The 17,990-nt window shown below is 41.6% G+C and overlaps 2 protein-coding genes and 1 non-coding gene across 3 annotated transcripts; 1 reads left to right on the top strand and 2 right to left on the bottom strand.

Moving 5' to 3' along the window:
- Nucleotides 1-858: 858 nt before the first annotated feature.
- On the bottom strand, nucleotides 859-932 carry TRNAV-AAC (transfer RNA valine (anticodon AAC)). Its single transcript has one exon. It is a non-coding gene; the product is annotated as a tRNA-Val (tRNA).
- An 89-nt stretch (nucleotides 933-1,021) lies between these two features.
- LOC135615302 (THO complex subunit 4A-like) lies at nucleotides 1,022-4,577 on the top strand. Its single transcript, XM_065113601.1, has 5 exons — nucleotides 1,022-1,292; nucleotides 1,396-1,542; nucleotides 2,486-2,554; nucleotides 2,635-2,810; nucleotides 4,161-4,577. The coding sequence occupies exons 1-5, from the start codon at nucleotides 1,134-1,136 to the stop codon at nucleotides 4,315-4,317; spliced, it is 708 nt and encodes a 235-aa protein (XP_064969673.1). The 5' UTR covers nucleotides 1,022-1,133; the 3' UTR covers nucleotides 4,318-4,577.
- A 2,441-nt stretch (nucleotides 4,578-7,018) lies between these two features.
- LOC135615301 (glutathione hydrolase 3-like) lies at nucleotides 7,019-12,059 on the bottom strand. The gene is made up of 7 exons (XM_065113600.1): nucleotides 11,829-12,059; nucleotides 11,404-11,750; nucleotides 9,977-10,495; nucleotides 9,647-9,885; nucleotides 8,929-9,193; nucleotides 8,590-8,727; nucleotides 7,019-7,459 (listed from the first exon to the last, which is right to left on the bottom strand). The coding sequence occupies exons 1-7, from the start codon at nucleotides 11,926-11,928 to the stop codon at nucleotides 7,178-7,180; spliced, it is 1,890 nt and encodes a 629-aa protein (XP_064969672.1). The 5' UTR covers nucleotides 11,929-12,059; the 3' UTR covers nucleotides 7,019-7,177.
- Between the last annotated feature and the right edge of the window lie 5,931 nt (nucleotides 12,060-17,990).

The following is a 17,990-nucleotide window of genomic DNA, read 5'->3' as shown; positions in this document are numbered from 1 at the left end:
TACATCCCGTCCAAGAAAGCTCGAGACAACGACCACACAAAGGTACTTCCTCTCCCCTCGAGGATCGACCGCCACACTAAACCCGCGTACGACCGACCCTCGTATAGTAGTATAAAAACCCATAGCCGACATCTGGCCAGAGGAGGAGAAAAAAAAACAGAACCAAACATTAACTCACTCGTTGAGGAGCCAAAGTCAGTAACCACCCGATGAGGGCCTTATGTGCAGGAGAGTGGCCACCCCCCGAGCCGCGATCATCCCAACCGAGAGTCGCCAACTAGCTTCCCGATTGAGAGATGCCAATCAACATTCCGACGCCAGTATCTCGTCCTGCAGGCGTGATCGACCTCGGCAACCAGCTTAGCCGACCGAAGACTCCCGACATCGACCCGCAGACTAAGCCGTACTGACTCACCAGCCACGACACATTAGTTCATCAACAATGAGTGCTTTTTAGAGAATTCATCCAAAATTATTTCAAAATATATTTATATATTATAAAAATTCATTCCAAATATATATAAAAAACATATTCCAAAATTATAAAATATAGAAAAAATTATTGTTTTGCAAAACTATGGGATCTTAACATATATAAAAAATAATATACTTTGATAGCGTCGACATCGACTCGCAGACTAAGCCGTACTGACTCACCAGCCACGACACATTAGTTCATCAACAATGAGTGCTTTTTAGAGAATTCATCCAAAATTATTTCAAAATATATTTATATATTATAAAAATTCATTCCAAATATATATAAAAAACATATTCCAAAATTATAAAATATAGGAAAAATTATTGTTTTGCAAAACTATGGGATCTTAACATATATAAAAAATTAATATACTTTAATGGCGTCGCCCGGACTCGAACCGGAGACCTTCAGTGTGTTAGACTGACGTGATAACCAACTACACCACGACACCTTTGATCGGTGGCTGTAATTACATTTTCTTTAAATAAATAAATAATATAATAGATTCTACGTAATTTAAGACCATCTCGCCTGTCCCACTTTCTTCGAAACCCTCGCCACCCCCTTCTCGATCACATCTCGTAACCTCTCCCCTCCCCCACTCACTTTCTTCGATTTCCTCAGCCGCCGCCCCGTACTCGATCGATCGGAGATGTCGAGCGCCCTGGACATGTCCCTCGACGACATCATCAAGAACAACAAGAAGTCCACCCCCGGGGGCCGCGGGCGAGGCCGTGGATCTGGCGCCGGACCTGCCCGACGCGTTCCCAATCGGTCGGCGAACCGATCCGCCCCCTATTCAGTCGCGAAGGTACGCTTTATGGTTCCGTAGACCCTGCGATCTTTGATCTTCGCCGGTCAGGTCGAAACGTGTCCTCTGATTTTAGGGTTTCCCGCTTTGATCTTCGATTCAGGCTCCCGATTCGGCGTGGCAGCATGACAAGTACGCCGCTCAGACGGGTGCGCTCCCTGCTCCTGCTGGTAGGGCTTCCTCCATAGAGACCGGCACCAAGCTCTATATTTCCAACTTGGAATATGGGGTTTCGAATGAAGATATCAAGGTGATATTCGTATTCTTGTTGTTTGTCCTTTCTGATCTGATATTTTTGTTGGTGGACCTGAATCTTGATATCTTGTCTTCAGATTGTCAAAGTTGTTTTGTTGAATGCCCGACGAGCTTCATGTTTTTGCCTATGATTCGTTTTTGTGCACTCTTTCTTTTCTAGCAAGATATGTGGATCTGTTGTTCTATCACATAAATTACCTGGATTGGATTTTCTGGTGCTATGATCCGGACATTTTTCAGACCGGCTCAAACATTCATGTGAGTATTAAGAGGGAATACCTTCTCAGAACCCAACATATGGTAGCTTGTAGGGTTAGACAGAACAAGAGACGGGGTTTATGAAAAATGGTTATAGCATCTGGATACCCAAAAAAAAGAGAGAAAGAATTGTTCTTTTTATTATCTCAGGGTGCTTGAATTATTGAGTCACTGTTTGGTAGCTAGATCCTGTTTTCTGAATTTTGTGAACCATTATCCATTGAAAAACTGCTAGTTAAGTTTCTTGATCTTTACTGGAAATTTCAGGCTACACGTTTTTACGAAACAAGTAGGCTTCTCAAATTTGTAAAGAAATGTTCTTTTTGTAAAGCAAGAATTATGGCAGAAAAATGATAATCAAGAAATGATGGTAAAACATTGGATGTGTTTGTTTGTCTAAAATATTTTCTGTGTATTTCACTGGAATTCTGACATCTTTCTTGTAGATGAATGTACGTTTGTTTCTATGTATCATGTTTATTTATGGTTTCATTTTACAGAAAACAAATATTGGTGCAATTTGTAAGATACATGCATGTGTGAGTTTGGATACTTGTTCAAACTTCATATAGGAAGAGAATTCTTTTCTCTACTTTTTCCTATATTCCAATTCTTGGTTTTCTGCATATGCTCATGTTGTTTTTGCATTTGTTTAAGTTGTTATGTTTTATTTGTTCCAGGAGCTTTTTTCAGAGGTTGGTGATCTGAAGCGCTATTCAATAAATTATGACCGAAGTGGAAGATCTAAGGTATTTCTTCAGCTTGACTGAGGTTCTTGGGTTTCAACATAGTTGTCTTCATCTCATTCTTGGAAAAAAAAAAAATCAAGGGAACGGCTGAAGTTGTCTTTTCGAGGCGGGCAGATGCTTTAGCAGCTGTTAAGAGATACAACAATGTGCTGCTTGATGGAAAACCAATGAAAATAGAAGTTATCGGAACGAACATTTCAACACCGGCTGCTATCCCTCAATCTGTCTTTGGAAACTTTAATGGCTCTTCCAAAAGGTCTGTTTTCTTGCTTCATGAGATGCCAGATTTAATCTGTCTATTGTTTGTTTGAATATGGTGTTTGAAAGATGACTAAGTTTGTGATTGTTCATATTTTTACATTATATATTCTTGGACTATAAGATTGATCAAGGTAAAAAAAAAAAGGATTAATCAAGGTATTTGAGATGTGTACATACTTGACTGCATCTGCCTATTATCATCTTTCTGTTACCCAGCATTTTATGATTATGGCTCATTATATCCATTGTTTCCAAAGTTAAAACTTTTTGGACATATATGTTTCATAAAGTAGAGTTATTTTTACAAAGGGTTCTGAGTCTTGTCTCAGATGTAATATTGCCTTGATGTACATTTGTTAAGATCAACACTTGATGCCGAAGATTCTTTTGAAGAATGTGAAAAATATAAGATATTCCTGGTACAGGTCAGGTCCAATCCTCAAGAAAAGGTGAGGTTTGACTAGGTTCCACTTGAATTGCATATTTTGGGGTTGGATATCAATTAGCACTTCTTCTGTGAATTATGGTGGTCACAATGGAGGAAGCACGAAAGAGAAGCCTACATAACCTAGGTACTCATGGGGGTGGCAGCATAAACAGCACATGGAAAAGGAGAGATAATATGATACAGAGAGATATTGGTTCATCAAAAATGTTCTTTCATTGGGTCCATTTTACAGATGGATGTTCGTTGTTGCCAAGTGCTATAGAATTAAATAACAGTATTTTCCATTTACTTTGGACTCTTGACCAATTGAGTAAAATGTATTTTTACATCTCAGGCTGAATCATCTCCTTTAGAAACTTCAAGCTAACATATTAGGGGCAATTGTGTGGTGATAATGATATACTTCCATCTATCTTATACTCAAAATCATTGTTGAAATCATATCCTGTAAGAATATTACAATCATACTTGAAACCATTTTGAACATAGAACACCATTTTTGGAATAACCGATCATGTTGATACCAACTACTAACAGTGACAAAAAAACGTCAGTTCTCCAGAAAAAAGACTAAGTTTTTGTTTTTTTATTTCTCTGCATGTATATTAGGTAATGTTTATTATACCTAAGTGTATAATTTGTTTTCTTGCCTTCAATGAATCCAACACCCAGTTGATATGTTGTAGTTTGGCTGATTTATATCACAATGCTTTACTAACAGATTCTAATTATCTTTTTAGAGATCATGTGCTTGTTTCATAGATTTGTTTTTCACACACCTAGCTGTTCCATTCAATTCTTAAATGAAACAACACATAAATAACTTAGTTAGCTTAACATTTCTGCCATCTCTGTTTCAATTAACATGAGTCTTCTTAACTTGCTTTTGAATTGCAGCACTGGACCAGGAAGGGGTTCTACAGGGCCACAAGGTGGTGGCCGTGGAAGAGGGAGAGGCCGTGGTCGAGGCAAAGGCCGCGGTGAACCAGTTTCTGCTGACGCACTTGATGCTGATTTGGATAAGTACCATGCAGAAGCAATGCAAACCAACTGAACACTTCTAGCTGGCTTCTTTGGTTTACAATCGCTTGCTTGATGCTGCTCAATACTTTTACTGTTCTTCAAGCATGCATATTGTAGGAATTGAAGATGATACTGTTAAAGCACTTACTCGGTTTTGGGGCTTTCATTTTCATATTGTTATTGCTTTATGACTTCTACTTGCTACTGGGGTTAAAGACATAAAGTGAACATCTGGTGTCTGTTCTTAGCAGTCATTCATTTGGTTGGTCAAGCTTCTTTCTCTTTACTTTATATTTGCGGCTCGATGTCGTTGTTATACAAACTGGTAGAGCTGGACTTTCCATGGAGAACCTGCATGATAAGTATTTTTGCAGCCATAAGCTGGGCAGCCTACATCACATGAAGGTATGTAATCTGATTAAATTTGCAATTTGATTTTGTAGATGCTGAATAAACTAATCTTTTGTTGTTTCTGAACATACTGAATGTTGTTACATTGATTCTTTGGATAGGTGGGCCCTGTGAATCCTCCATTTGTAAGAAAGCTTTCCCCTTCAACGTACTTGGAGTTCATTTAAGCTATCTGGTCATTTGTGGTGTGTGGTTTCTTTGTTCAACCGAAGACCATGTGCTGCACTTATGTTTCAATTTGATAGTCCTTTAGTCAGTGTTAATACTATGATGATACATGGTACTGATTGGGTTCTGTGGAAGTATCAGTTAAGAGAAGCTTGCTGCTTGTGGAATTGCATCAGTTTGGGATGCCACAGAAACATGTTTTCATGACTGACTATATTCTTCTAGGTGTCTAGTGTCGATGTAGTATCGGCTCCAAATATTTTTGATGGAAATATAGGTGATGCTAAAGGATGGTTAGTTTTTGGGTGGCCCTGGATTCGGGATGGAGTGAGTTGTTGGTCACATAATTGGTGTGTTTCTCAAGGATGTTCATCAATTCACTACCATGCTGGAAAGAGGGGAGTGAAGGGAGTATTCATGGCTGATGTTCTTCCAACTGGAAATCCATCATGGCCTGGTAAATGGTCAACCCTGCTCAAAATAGATATCATTTTTCTGGTTGGAACTTTTGCAGCTCAAAGTGTTATGGAATACGAAGTATTCCTTATAATTTTATGTCCTAGTAACTTGAAAGGATTATCAAAGTGTGGATTTATTTTATAACCAAACTTGGAAATGGAGAATATAGAAAAAGACCTTGACCGTGTGGAGATGTCTATACGCCATCAGATTTAGCTGCAGAAGGTTCTAATGGATTGCAGACCTGCTACTTGGGCCTTTCATCATGCCTGATATTTTTGTGCATGAACTGGTCTAACTTGGCACCTCAGTGCTTCTACTTGTATCACACTGCTGAAGTTATACACAATTCTTCCCAGATGTTTTGTAGCTTTTGTTAGCAGTGTTACAATTTTCTATTTAGTTAGGCAATTAGCTGGCAAGAAGATGGTCATGGTCATGTTAGCTAAAGGGCTTTGTTGAAGTCATGCTTTTTTAAGGCAGATGACATAATCCTCTATGATGCTTGGCAATTCTGCAGAATCAACTTGTCTGGTAAGTTATTTTGCACTTTTTGGTGATATAGTTTTTGCAAAATATCTTCCTATTTCGATCTGCATGCATGTTGTTGGCTTTGTTGTGCATGTTGACATTCTATCTCGACGATATGTGCATGCTGTCGAGTATTCAGGACAGGTAAATTCTGGTCATGTCAGCCCATTAGAATTGGTGCCTTGTATCGTGTGTTGATCTGGTTTTCTTTTTAACCATATGGCTTGCATGATGTCTGTAATGTGTCTTTTGATGGTTTTATAGCCATATGCTATCTCTTTGCATTTCATGATCGGCAACATATGGAACTTGGGTTTTCACAGAGAATGGGACCTAGTTTGGATCCACATATGATGCATAATACTTAGAAGGTGGACGTGGGAGGTGTATATGTCGATCCAGTGATTTATGTGAATTATATGATACAAGAAAACCCATACTCTTGTAGGCAGATCATTTGGGGTTCAACTACTGAATTGTTTGCGTTCACTTGCTAATTCTGCATCTTAAATTTCTTTAACAAGTTCGTATGATATTTCGGATCACGCTAACTGTTACGACAAATCCTTTCATGTTTCGACAAATATTATGCTGTTAGTAAAATCACTGGAATCAGTGTACGTACCCGGAGGTTCCTCGGGGCTTGCGTTGTCCTCGTATCTGCCGCATGGGATGTGGCGTGATGTGATGCGTCGGGTGGGGAATTTGAGACGGAACAGGAGATCGGTGACATTAATCGAGTGTTGAATTGAAATAATCTGAACAGCGAGAGTATATAATCGCCGAGGATAAAACCATGGATCTGCACTTATATTAAACTTAGATCATCTCATTACAAGTTTTGTGGAAAAGATCCTGAACCGAACATATATACCGAAGCATCATTAATAGATGGTAGCAACCCTGTCCAGCATACAACTTGATTGTTTGCACCGAAAACAACGATAAAGTGATAATATCTCAATTATTTGTAGTCAATATATGGATCTGTTGTTGCCGTCATTGACATCTATAAAGGCGCTCGTATCTTAGTTAAAGTGTCTAATATTTGTGTTTATTATTTTTATTCGTGTACGTCTGCTCATCCTGACCATGCCATCATGCAAATAGATCTAAAAAAGCAGCTTAAAATTGGTACCAATTATTCGCCCTCACTTGGGATCTGTAGAACTCCTATTATGTTACTGGTATGTGATTATATTTAACCATGCGGTTAACATGTAATGCTATCTTTCATCGTTATTTTCAGAGGCACTGCACACGTCATGGGAGAGAGAGAGAGAGAGAGATTGATTGATTGCTGCAACTTAAAATTCCGTCTGCTATAGTGCCGCTGGACTTCCGTCTTTACGAGGATCGCTGACCGCAATTAGCCGCCCGTGGAAGACACCCTCGCCGTTCTTCGCTTTCCTATCTGTTTTCCGCTGCATGCTCGGCACCCGGTCGTGAAGGTTGTGTACGACAAGCTGGGAGACAGCACCCAATGATAGACTGCGGAGGACGTGACCCCTCTGCTCCAGAAACAGCTTCCCCTCGTTTGCAAACTCAATGTGCTCCCCGTCGATCGCTGTGAAGTTCTCGTAGAGCACCTCGTTTGGAATGAGCTGCAGTGCAGAGATTATTAGACTCAAACAATTTCAGTAGAAGTTTGAACCATAAGCTAATGTACAGATTATTAAGAGAATATTCATGTGATTGATAGAGTTGATGACATATTGGGTTTGACCTATAACTTGCTCATTTTCTTTCCTTTTTTTTTTTTCCGAGGTTTTTTTCAGTTTCTTAGTGATAATATACGACGGCATTCTGCCTAAATAGTAAACACAGGCGATAAATAAAAATTCGAACCATAGAATTTCTCAATTCTGACACAAGGTACCTATTAGATTTAACAAGGTACATATTAGATTTAGATCGAATAGAATGATTTTACCGTATCCAGAATAATACCAATCCAACCTATTTTATGAAGAAAATGTAACCAATTAACCAACCAATAAAACTACTTATTACAAATAACATCTTGTTGTTGCATCGAAACATATAAATGTTGACTAATCTGGCTAACGTTGAACTTGGTAAAATGAAATGGTTGAATAATTAAAAAAATGAGATTATTCAGGAATACACATTGAATGCTGAGATTATGCATTGAATTTCTGGTAGTAGACCCATAATAAAAAAAGTTAACAATCTGAAGTTTTTTGAGTTGTATTGATATTTAATTTCATATATGCTAGCCTTGATCAGCTTAACTCAAGTTTGTCATCGTCGATTTGAAAATCTTAACGGGCCACCAGTTCTCAAAAGAATGAGTCAAAATTTTATAAAAAATACAAAAAAAAGTTGGTTGTTGATTATAGCCAATAAAAGTTTAGAGAATATTTATGTTTAAGAGACTGAAAGATGACTAAAGAATACCCATACATTGTTAAATATAAAATATTAAAAGAATCAAGATGGTAAGATGACGCTCATATCCTAATCCTGTGTTCAAAATATAACAGGCGTAAACCACTCATGTTAATCCGGATCAATTTGATTTAAACTTATCATCATTGATTGCACTAATCTATACTTTTGATCACCCCATTCTGAAATTGTTGGCTTATAAATGTGATTCAGGTTAGATGCATATTCTATATAAGCAAGGAAAAAAAAAGACTATAATGCAATGCTATAATGCAAGGCTTTGTTGGCCAGCAGAAATGTTGTAAGGAGCAGAAAGAATAACCGTGTGGAAGACCCTCGGATGCTGAACAGCTTTTAGTGGCTCCATTCTCAGTATGAAGTGGTTCAGGAAAACCTGCACAACTGCCGGAATTATATTAACTCCACCACTGGCCCCAACAACTCCGGCAAGCTGATCGTCCTGAACACAAAACAGCCACCACACTCGATTTCAGTAAGTTGCATAGTACAATTGAACTTTGCACAAGTTTTCATCAAGATAATAATGTATCATATATTTTAGTAGAGCATTACTGCTTAATCCGCTAAGTCTTCCTCAGTAGAAGTCATCAATGTATAGCAGCAGTACACCAAAGGGTTGCCACCACAGAATCATCCTCACCTTTAGGATAATGATAGGTGTCATAGAAGACAATGGTCTCTTTTTTGGCTCGATAAAATTTGCTGGTGCCGGTGGAAGGCGATCAGGAGTAGCTTCCGTCGGCGTCGAGAAGTCATCCATCTCATTGTTCAGCACAATGCCTGTTGACGGCGACATCACCCGAGCTCCAAAATACCAATTCACTGTGGTCGTCAGAGACACTGCATTCCGATCAGAATCCACTACGCACAAATGGCTCGTTCCATGGTCTCTCAACTGGCTCCATCTGAAAACATGCAATAAACTGAGCCAAAGCAGTCTGTTTCTTGCTAACACAGCCATGTTTAAGTATACTGAGATTATAAGGAAAGGAGGATGTGGTGGACATGTATGTTTAGACCTGCATGGGATTTGTTTCAGATGAACTCCAAATATTTCAATGGCTCAAACTGATGCTGCATTAACCTATTCAGTTGAATCATGATCAATGCAGCTAACATTAAATAGGGATAAGATGCTTGCCTCCTATCTTGTTGAGTTTTAAACCACTAACCCAAAATGCTTTTAAATCCATGATAATCGATGTCACATTCATCAAAATCTTTGCAAGTTAATTTAAATCCTTATCAATTTTGTATAAAAAAAAATCTAAATCACTGTATTTCTTTCAATAATTATTGTCTTAACTCCGATGCAACATGAAGAAAAAGAATTAACACCAAATAAAATAAAAAATCACCTTGTCATATAGTAGGATGGCTCAAATGTGGTACTGTCGTCGATCTTCTGTTGAAGTGTATGAGCAAAACTTGACGAAAGCATGTCGGAGACGTATTCCTCGACATCAACAAAATCAGGATCCCCGAGATTCATCCTCACGCCAAACATGTGCTTTAGTGCTTCGATAAGCCGGTGGAGACCGAGCAAGCCTTCCACACCTTCTGATGATGACTTGTAGCTCCCTAAAATGTTGAGAACCTATTTGTCATCATCAAAGAGCTGCCCAAATCAAAAATTGCCATTTGGAACTCAAATGCAAAAAGGGTCACTCACTCACTCACTCACTCACCAAAGACATCCCCACCGTGCCACTGGAAGGTGGGGGCATACCCAGTATAGTATACCCCATGGCATTGGCTACCATGGCTTTTGTGACCTTGACCCTGTACTCCTTCAAATCCTCCATCGTTGCAACCCCGCCAGCATTTCTCACATCCTCGATGAACCTTTCACCGATGCTCCCATCGTAGAATGCCTGCGGTCCCTCGGTTGATATCACCTCCAATGCATTGGCGAGTGCAAGATTGTAGCAAGTGTCATTTGTCTGCAGCAATCTCCCATTGGGTGCTAGCACCGCCCGCAACCCAGGGTCTGCAAGTACATCCTCCTCCTTTGTCCTGATGGCATCTGCAAGATAAGGCACGACGAGGAATCCATCTCTTGCGAGGGTTATGGATGGTCGCAAGAGATCCTTCCAGGGAAGCCTTCCGTACTTCAACCAAGCTGTGTGGAGGCCTGCAAGCTCTCCTGGGATTCCCATCGAGAGTGCACCCTTGGACTTGGATGATGGATCATTCTCGTACATGTTCTGTTCAGATTGCAAACGGTGAGATGGTGATCGATTTCCGTGCATTTATTTGTACATAAACTATGCAGAGACAGCGTTTGATGAAATGTCAATGTAGAATTTACTGGACTAATCAAACAGGGAAGTGGGAACATGAAATGAAATGTGCATAAGAAAATGTTGATGTGGATATGAGATCAGCAGATGCATGAATAGAAAAGGCAACACAAAGAGTATGACTCGATATAAACTGGGAAATTGCACATTATTTTCTGGGTTTTTACTGTGACACTAATCTAAAGAGGGAGGGCTGCTTACGAGCATCGCATGCATCATGGTTTGCTTTAAGATTCGGGATGTTTGGAACCGCTTAGCTTAGTTGGGTCCTGTCATTTTTACGATTTTGACACCATCAGCTTTTCCGCACGACTCTGAAAGCCCAGTCGACGTCACGCACGATTGCTTTCTCTCATTTTCACAAGTTTCCCCCCATCAGCTTCATCATCTTCTATGCACGCATCTCGATGCACGAGTTGAAGTGGACGTCACCCGCACCGCACAAGAAAGAGGCCAATGAAGGGAGGGTGAGGTTCGTCTGTGTGGGCCAAGGTGGGGCCGGGTCTCCATCAAGTCCTGTGCTGCCGACCAATTGCATCCACCATCATCGTTATTACCCACTCACATCCAGTGAAGCCTTAACACGTAATAGCGTCAAAGCCAACCTCTACGATGCGTATTGTCTCATCCGTATAATTTACGAAACAAATGTAACTAATAATAAGCTGATGATGACGAGTGCACCAGTAAGACGCACAAAAGTGCTCCGTCCAAAAGCACCAATAACTCATCCGTGGGTTTAATATTGGCCGCAGGATGGAAGGCAAAAATGGATGAGACACGAAAACAACAAGAGACGAGAGAGGCCTAACCTTCGACGCCGCGATAGGGGCCGTCTCGCGGGAATCAATGGCCACGGCCTCACCGGAATCTGCCGATCGGACCACCATGAATGCGCCGCCACCGATCCCGCTTGACACCGGGTGCACCACCCCGAGGCACAGCGCGGCCGCCACGGCCGCGTCGACCGCGTGGCCACCGGCCCGCAGTGCGGCCGCCCCGACCTCCGAGCACCGCCAGTCGTCCGCCGCCACCACCCCCACCTCCGATTCCACTTCCTCCGGGCTCCCTGTTATCCCCCGCCGTTCCCGCCCAATCTTCTCCGCCCGGTCGCGGCCGCCGGGGCCGACGACCACCACGACGAGGAAGATACCCATGGCTGCAAGAAACCAGAAAAGGCCAGCTCGCTTCAAGTAACACGACGATAGAGTAAGAGGAGCAATGTCGGAGCCGTTACCGATGAGGGCTCCGGCACTGGCGGCGTACCACCAGATCCGCCGCCGGGAGGCGGCACGACGACCGAGGAGGGAGGACCCGAGGTCATCAGGAGTCGCCATGAAACGAGGGCGCCGCGCGTGGAGGAGAGCGGAGGGATATTCTGTCTGCCGTGGATTCCTCTCCCCCTGCAATCTGACACCGGGGAGGCGAATATGGAGTAGAGTTACTTAAGTAGCCTCGTGTCCCACTCCACTCGAATACACGGAAAAGCCAGAACGAGTTAATTGCGAGAAAAGGTGGGTTGATATTTTCTTGGTTTCGGGGCCCACGGTCGCGTCGCTGTTCCCCGTACTCTCCTTGACGTGCCACCTAAGAGACGTAACATTTGCTTCCTACGCTTTGTGACGTTCTGCGCGAAGACAAGCAAGAGCGGGAGTTTCCCCTTGTGACGAGAAACGGGGAAACGGGAAACGTGGAACTCTGTGCCCGGTTTAGCTTAGCAGGGATACATAGTTGGTTGGATCCGATCAGATTAGATTGGACCGAATTATATATATATATATATATATATATATATATATATATATATATATATATATTGACAATTAATTTAAGATTCTTAAGTGGGGAAAAAAAAAAAAAGATAAACAACACCCATGAGGCCACTTCAACTAGAAGTCTCAACTTTCTAACCATCATTATAATCTCAAATATTTTCCCAAGAATATGTTTATAAGAAAATAAAAAATAAAGAAAAGAGAAATTATACTTGTTATATATAATTTTGGTAAACTATACACAGACCATTATTGATTCATTCTATATCATGAAGTACGTGGGTCGTGTTACAAGTTGTAGATTGTTTAGATTCCTTTGTTTTTTTTTTGTTGCAAAAATCATATATATACATATATATATATGTATATATATGTATGTATACATATATATATATGTATATATATGTATGTATACATATATGTATACATGTATATAAATGTATATGTATATATATGTATATATACATATACATATATATACATATACATGTATATACATATATATATATGTATGTATATATATATACATGTATATGCATGTATATTTATATATATGTATATATATAATATCATTCTTATATAAAAAATATATCAACACAATTCAAAATATATATATATATATATAATAAAAAAATAAAATAGTATTTAAATCTTTCTAAGGTTCAAATCGTTTAGTTAGGAAACCAATCTAGTTTAATTTTTTAATAGTTATCTACTTGTGAATGGGTTTCTAGATTTTCTAATTTGTAACTTTATATTTAGTCGGGAAGAATATAATTGATATCTTTGTCCGTCCAATGTAGCCTTGATCCATATGCATAAAGTTGTTTGAGGTAGAAAGTGTCTTCTCCTGAGATGAAAATATCATGTGGTTTTATCTTCACAAAGATCAAAATCAAGAGAGGCTTCCTGAGTTGATCCTTCCGACACTCAAAATAGTCTTAAGATCAATCTTTGTGGATCCATATTTTTAATTTCAGCACCTTAGTTGAAGGGTGTGCTTTTATATCCAACATTGGAGAGGTAGAATATTCTCATGAATATTTTATAGGGGAGATGGTTTATAGTTGCCCCGAGCTATCCTTTGGGCTCCTGTGAAATATTTTCATAAACATTCAGTGGGAGAGGTAATCTGTAATGGCCTTGAGTTGCCCCTTGTACTCCTATCTACATGGGCAAGTAGGTGGCAAGCTATTTGGGCTTTTTCCTCACATAGGTCTTATTTGATACTTGCGTGGCAAGCGATGACTAGTTGATTGTATATTTTCTATCATTTTGTCCCCTCCCACCTCCCAAGGTATGCTTCGGGGCTCTTACAAGAAGGGTTAGAAGTAGTTTGTTTGATATAGGAGTGTTCAAGATCTCATCTTACGGGTCAGGTTTTCTCGATTCAGACGTTTCGGGTATGTTGGGCTTATGTTTTTGCCATAGTAGATTTCTCTTGATGCAGGTTAAGTTCTCGACTCACACGTCTCGAGTGCATTTAGCCTTGAGCCTTTATTATAGTAGATTTCTCTTCACGTGGCTTAGATTTTCTCGACTTACATGGCTCGAGCGTATTTGGCCTCGAGCCATCATCATAGTAGATCTATCTTGGCATGGGTCGAGTTTTCTTAACTCACGTATCTTGAGCGGGTTTGGTTTTGTGCCTCCTCCATATTGGATCTTCTACTATAAGTCAAGTTTTCTTGACTCATGCATCTCAAGCACGTTTGGCTTTGTGTCTCTATTATAGTAAATCTTCTACTATGGGTCAAGTTTTTTATAGGGGAGGCGGTATGTAACTGCCTCGAGTTGCATTTGGGCTTTTATGGAATATTTTGATGAATATTCAGTATGGGAGGCGATTTGTAACCACCCCGAGCTATCCCTTGGACTCTTGTCCACATGAGTAAACTAGTGGCAGGTTGTTTAGGCCTTATCTATAGGGAAATCTATGGGAGACATCACATGCGCAGCGGAAGAATAAAAAGAAAAATCTTAGATTTTCATAAAAAAGTTTTATCGTCGTGCAAAGATTGGTGCATAAAAACCCACGAAACTGAAAATCACGTATGAGATAGTTGTGTTACGTAGGGAAATCGTATATCCCTAAATTCTTGAAGAACTATAGGAGAGGATAAATGAAGTCAACTGTCCTCATTTCTAGCGGTGATCCACACGGTAGGAGCTGCCAAAATGCTCCTCAAATCGCTGCCTAAATCTCCACATGCCCCAAATAGGGGCTACTGGCTGAGAGAAGGGGAGAGGAGAATAGGAGATGATAACAAAAAAGGCCTAACCTATGACCATTTGGTTTCTTTCTATTTATAGAGGTCCCTTGTCAACTTAACCCTAATGGATCATGCCCTATTGGGTACTAGATCTCCATCTAACTACCCAAGCCTCTTAAATTAGTGGATCTCTCTCAAATAATCTCTCATTGGCTCTTATTGGATCATATCCATAGGATCCAATAATTCAGGGTTTATCCTTTCGATATATTTGTCCTCGGTTACCATTGTACCTATAGTCCCTCATCCATTTAATATCCCAAAGACTGTATACCGGGCATGGTGCTATCAAGCCTATACAGTTTCTACTCAAATCTCACTCTAATCGGATTCTTCTGAAGAATTCTTTCTCTCTGAATCCGAATGACCTATCTAGGGATTTATCCGAGTAAGAACATATAGATATTCCTCATATGACACCAAGAGCGGATGATCCTCTATCGATACTCAATAGCCCTCATAAGGTTGGCTATCATTTTCGATAACCGATTGTACTAGATCTAGAACTTCTAGACAAGTCTGATATCAAAGAGTGGAGTACTCATACAAAAGATTCTTTATGTCTCAAGTCTAAGGATTAGATACACCATTGGGACAATGGAATCGTTGTCTAACAATGAGGTATCATTAATTATTTAGCATTTCGTAAGCGGATTAATCAGTGAACTCATTCATCAATGAGCACCTGCATTGTATCCCTAGTGTCCCCACTCGAGCAGCTATGAGACTAGCTGCCTCCTATTGAATCTCGGATTTTGTTGGTGAAACTAATTGATAGCATTTATAATTTAATCTACGTTTTGAGTGACATAAGAATAGCTTCGATCGTGAAGAGACAATTAAAGTAGGAAGAAACAATGTTAGGCTGAAGTGGAACATGTCAAAAGATGAGACGTTGGACCGGAGAAAGGTCGATATATCGATAGAAGGCTTCGTGCCATAAGTTCGGGCATCGGGCCTAGAAGAGCGGACATTATGCCAAGGAGATTGGAGTTACGGAGGTCAATATGCCGATTGGGCAAAATACCACAAAAGAGGATGATGTGCCGTAGGATTAGATGAAGCGTCGATGAACCAATGACATGTCGGACAACATGTGATTAATGCTTTGTAATAATTGTCTAGATTAAAGTAGTTTTAATTATAATTGGGTTGGTTTCTAATGTAATTAAGCTAACTTAATTAGGGGCCAACTAAGCCCAAATTAAGACTATTTTGGGCCAAGAGAAAGGCACATTCAGTGACCCAAAAGTTGGGTTAGGTGGTGGCTATTGAATCTCGGATTTTGATGATGAAGTCAATTGTCATTTGTTGTCTAACCTATATGTTGAGATAAGTGTGCAGGATTAACTACGATGAAAGTAAGACATGCAGCAGGAGTTGCGCCGGAGTCATGACAATGATCACGTTGGGAGTTCGAGAGCTCGACGGAAGTTCGGACTGTCGTCAGAAGTTCTGCGGGAACAAATCCGAGAAGTCTATAAGCTTGCCAAAGAAGCTCGTCGGAACTCACCAAGTGTATCGTCGCAAGTCCAGGAGTTTGCCGGAAGTCCGTAGGAGAATCACCGAAGGTTCATCGGATGATCGACGGAAGTTCGCCGGAAACTCACCGGAAGAAGCGATTGACGCACCGGAGCAAGCTACAGAAATTGTCTTAGGATTTATCGTAGTTAGCACAATCATTAAGTTGGAAATGGGAGGTGATCCCATTAGCTTAATCTTGGGGCAATTGGGCCCTTGAAAAACCCAATTTGGGTCGAATGGATCTACCCATTCGGACCCTGATTGCTGTGGGAGGTGCAACCGCCCAAGTCAGGAGGTGCAACTGCCTGGGCTAAGTCTCCCAGGGAGACTGGGCAGTGCAACCGCCCCAGCCAGGAGGTGCAACCGCCTGGGCTTAGTCTCCAAGCGAGACTGGGCGGTGCAACCTCTCCTGACAGGAGGTAGCACCGCCTGAGCTCGGTCTTCGAGCTCTGGCAGAGAGGTGCAACCGCCCCTGACAGAGGTGGCACCGCCGAGAGGCTCAGTCTTCGAGCTCTGCTAGGCGGTGCAACCGCCCCAGTCAGGAGGTGCAACCGCCTGATCCCGGAATTCCGGGAATTGACAATTTTGAGCTCCAAATTTGAACTGGGTTGGGTGTTGAATCTCATATTTTGATGATGAAACTACTTGATATATGTTTATGATTTAATCTGCGTTTTGAGTGACGCAGGATGCTTCGATCTGGATGAGACAATTAAAGCAGGAAAATCATGTTGTGCCGGAAGAACATGTTAGAAGATTGGACGTCAGGCCGGTGGATCGGTCGACGTATCGACAGAAGGCTTCGGGTCGTGGACTCGGGCATCGGGCCAAGAAGAGCGGGTATTGTGCCAAGGATATCGGAGTTGCGGAGCCAACTGGCTGATTAGGCAATAGGTCGCAGGAAAGGACGATGCGCCGAAGAATCGGACGAAGCGTCGAGGGACCAATGACATGCCGGACAACTTGGTTAATTGCTTAGGATTAATTGTCTCGATCGAAGTTTTTGTTTTAAGTGTGCAGGATTAACTACGATGAAAGTAAGACATGTAGCAGGAGTTGCACCGGAGTCATGACAATGATCACGTTGGGAGTTTGAGAGCTCGATGGAAGTTCGGACAGTCGTCGGAGGTTCTGCGGGAACAAATCCGAGAAGTCCAGAAGCTTGCCAAAGGAGCTCGTCGGAACTTGCCAAGTGGATTGTTGCAGTCCAGGAGTTTGCCGGAAGTCCGCAGGAGCATCACCGAGGGTTCATCGGATGATCGACGGAAGTTCGTCGGAAACTCGCCGGAAGAAGCGAGTGACGCACCGAAGCAAGCTGCAGAATATGTCTTAGGAAATAATCATAGTTAGCACGTTGATTAAGTTAGAAATGGGAGGTGATCCCATTAGCTTAATCCTGGGGCAATTGGGCCCTTGGAGAACTCAAATTGGGTCGAATGGTTCAACCCATTCGGACCCAGGTTGCTGTGGGAGGTGCAACCGCCCAGGCAGGGAGGTAGCACCGCCCAGGCTATGTCTCCCAGCGAGACTGGGCGGTGCAACCGCCCCAGCCAAGAGGTGCAACCGCCCAGGGCTCAGTCTCCGAGCGAGATTGGGCGGTGCAACCTCCTTTGTCAGGAGGTAGCACCGCCAGAGCTCAAGTTTCGAGCTCTGCCAGGCGGTGCAACCTCTCCAGTTAGGCGGTGCAACCGCCTGAGCTCGGTCTTCGAGCTCTGGTAGAGAGGTGCAACCGCCCCTGACAGAGGTAGCACCGCCCAGAGGCTTAGTCTTCGAGCTCTGCCAGGCGGTGCAACCGCCCCAGTCAGGAGGTGCAACCGCCTGATCCCG

This window comes from Musa acuminata, chromosome BXJ2-6 (assembly GCF_036884655.1).
Source record: "Musa acuminata AAA Group cultivar baxijiao chromosome BXJ2-6, Cavendish_Baxijiao_AAA, whole genome shotgun sequence".
Lineage (NCBI taxonomy): Eukaryota > Viridiplantae > Streptophyta > Magnoliopsida > Zingiberales > Musaceae > Musa > Musa acuminata.
The sequence above is the reverse complement of the archived record's forward strand: the minus strand, read 5'-3'. Positions and strand labels throughout refer to the sequence as shown.

Bases quoted from the DNA above. Each gene is read 5' to 3' on its own strand.
- LOC135615302 (XM_065113601.1), top strand. From the start codon at position 1,134: ATGTCGAGCGCCCTGGACATGTCCCTCGACGACATCATCAAGAACAAC. The intron at 1,293-1,395 runs GTACGCTTTATG...TCTTCGATTCAG, and splicing joins CCCCCTATTCAGTCGCGAAG to GCTCCCGATTCGGCGTGGCA. The intron at 1,543-2,485 runs GTGATATTCGTA...TATTTGTTCCAG, and splicing joins TTTCGAATGAAGATATCAAG to GAGCTTTTTTCAGAGGTTGG.
- LOC135615301 (XM_065113600.1), bottom strand. From the start codon at position 11,928: ATGGCGACTCCTGATGACCTCGGGTCCTCCCTCCTCGGTCGTCGTGCC. The intron at 9,194-9,646 runs GTGATTTTTTAT...GCATGTTTTCAG, and splicing joins CCATCCTACTATATGACAAG to ATGGAGCCAGTTGAGAGACC. The intron at 8,728-8,928 runs GTGAGGATGATT...TTTTGTGTTCAG, and splicing joins CACCTATCATTATCCTAAAG to GACGATCAGCTTGCCGGAGT.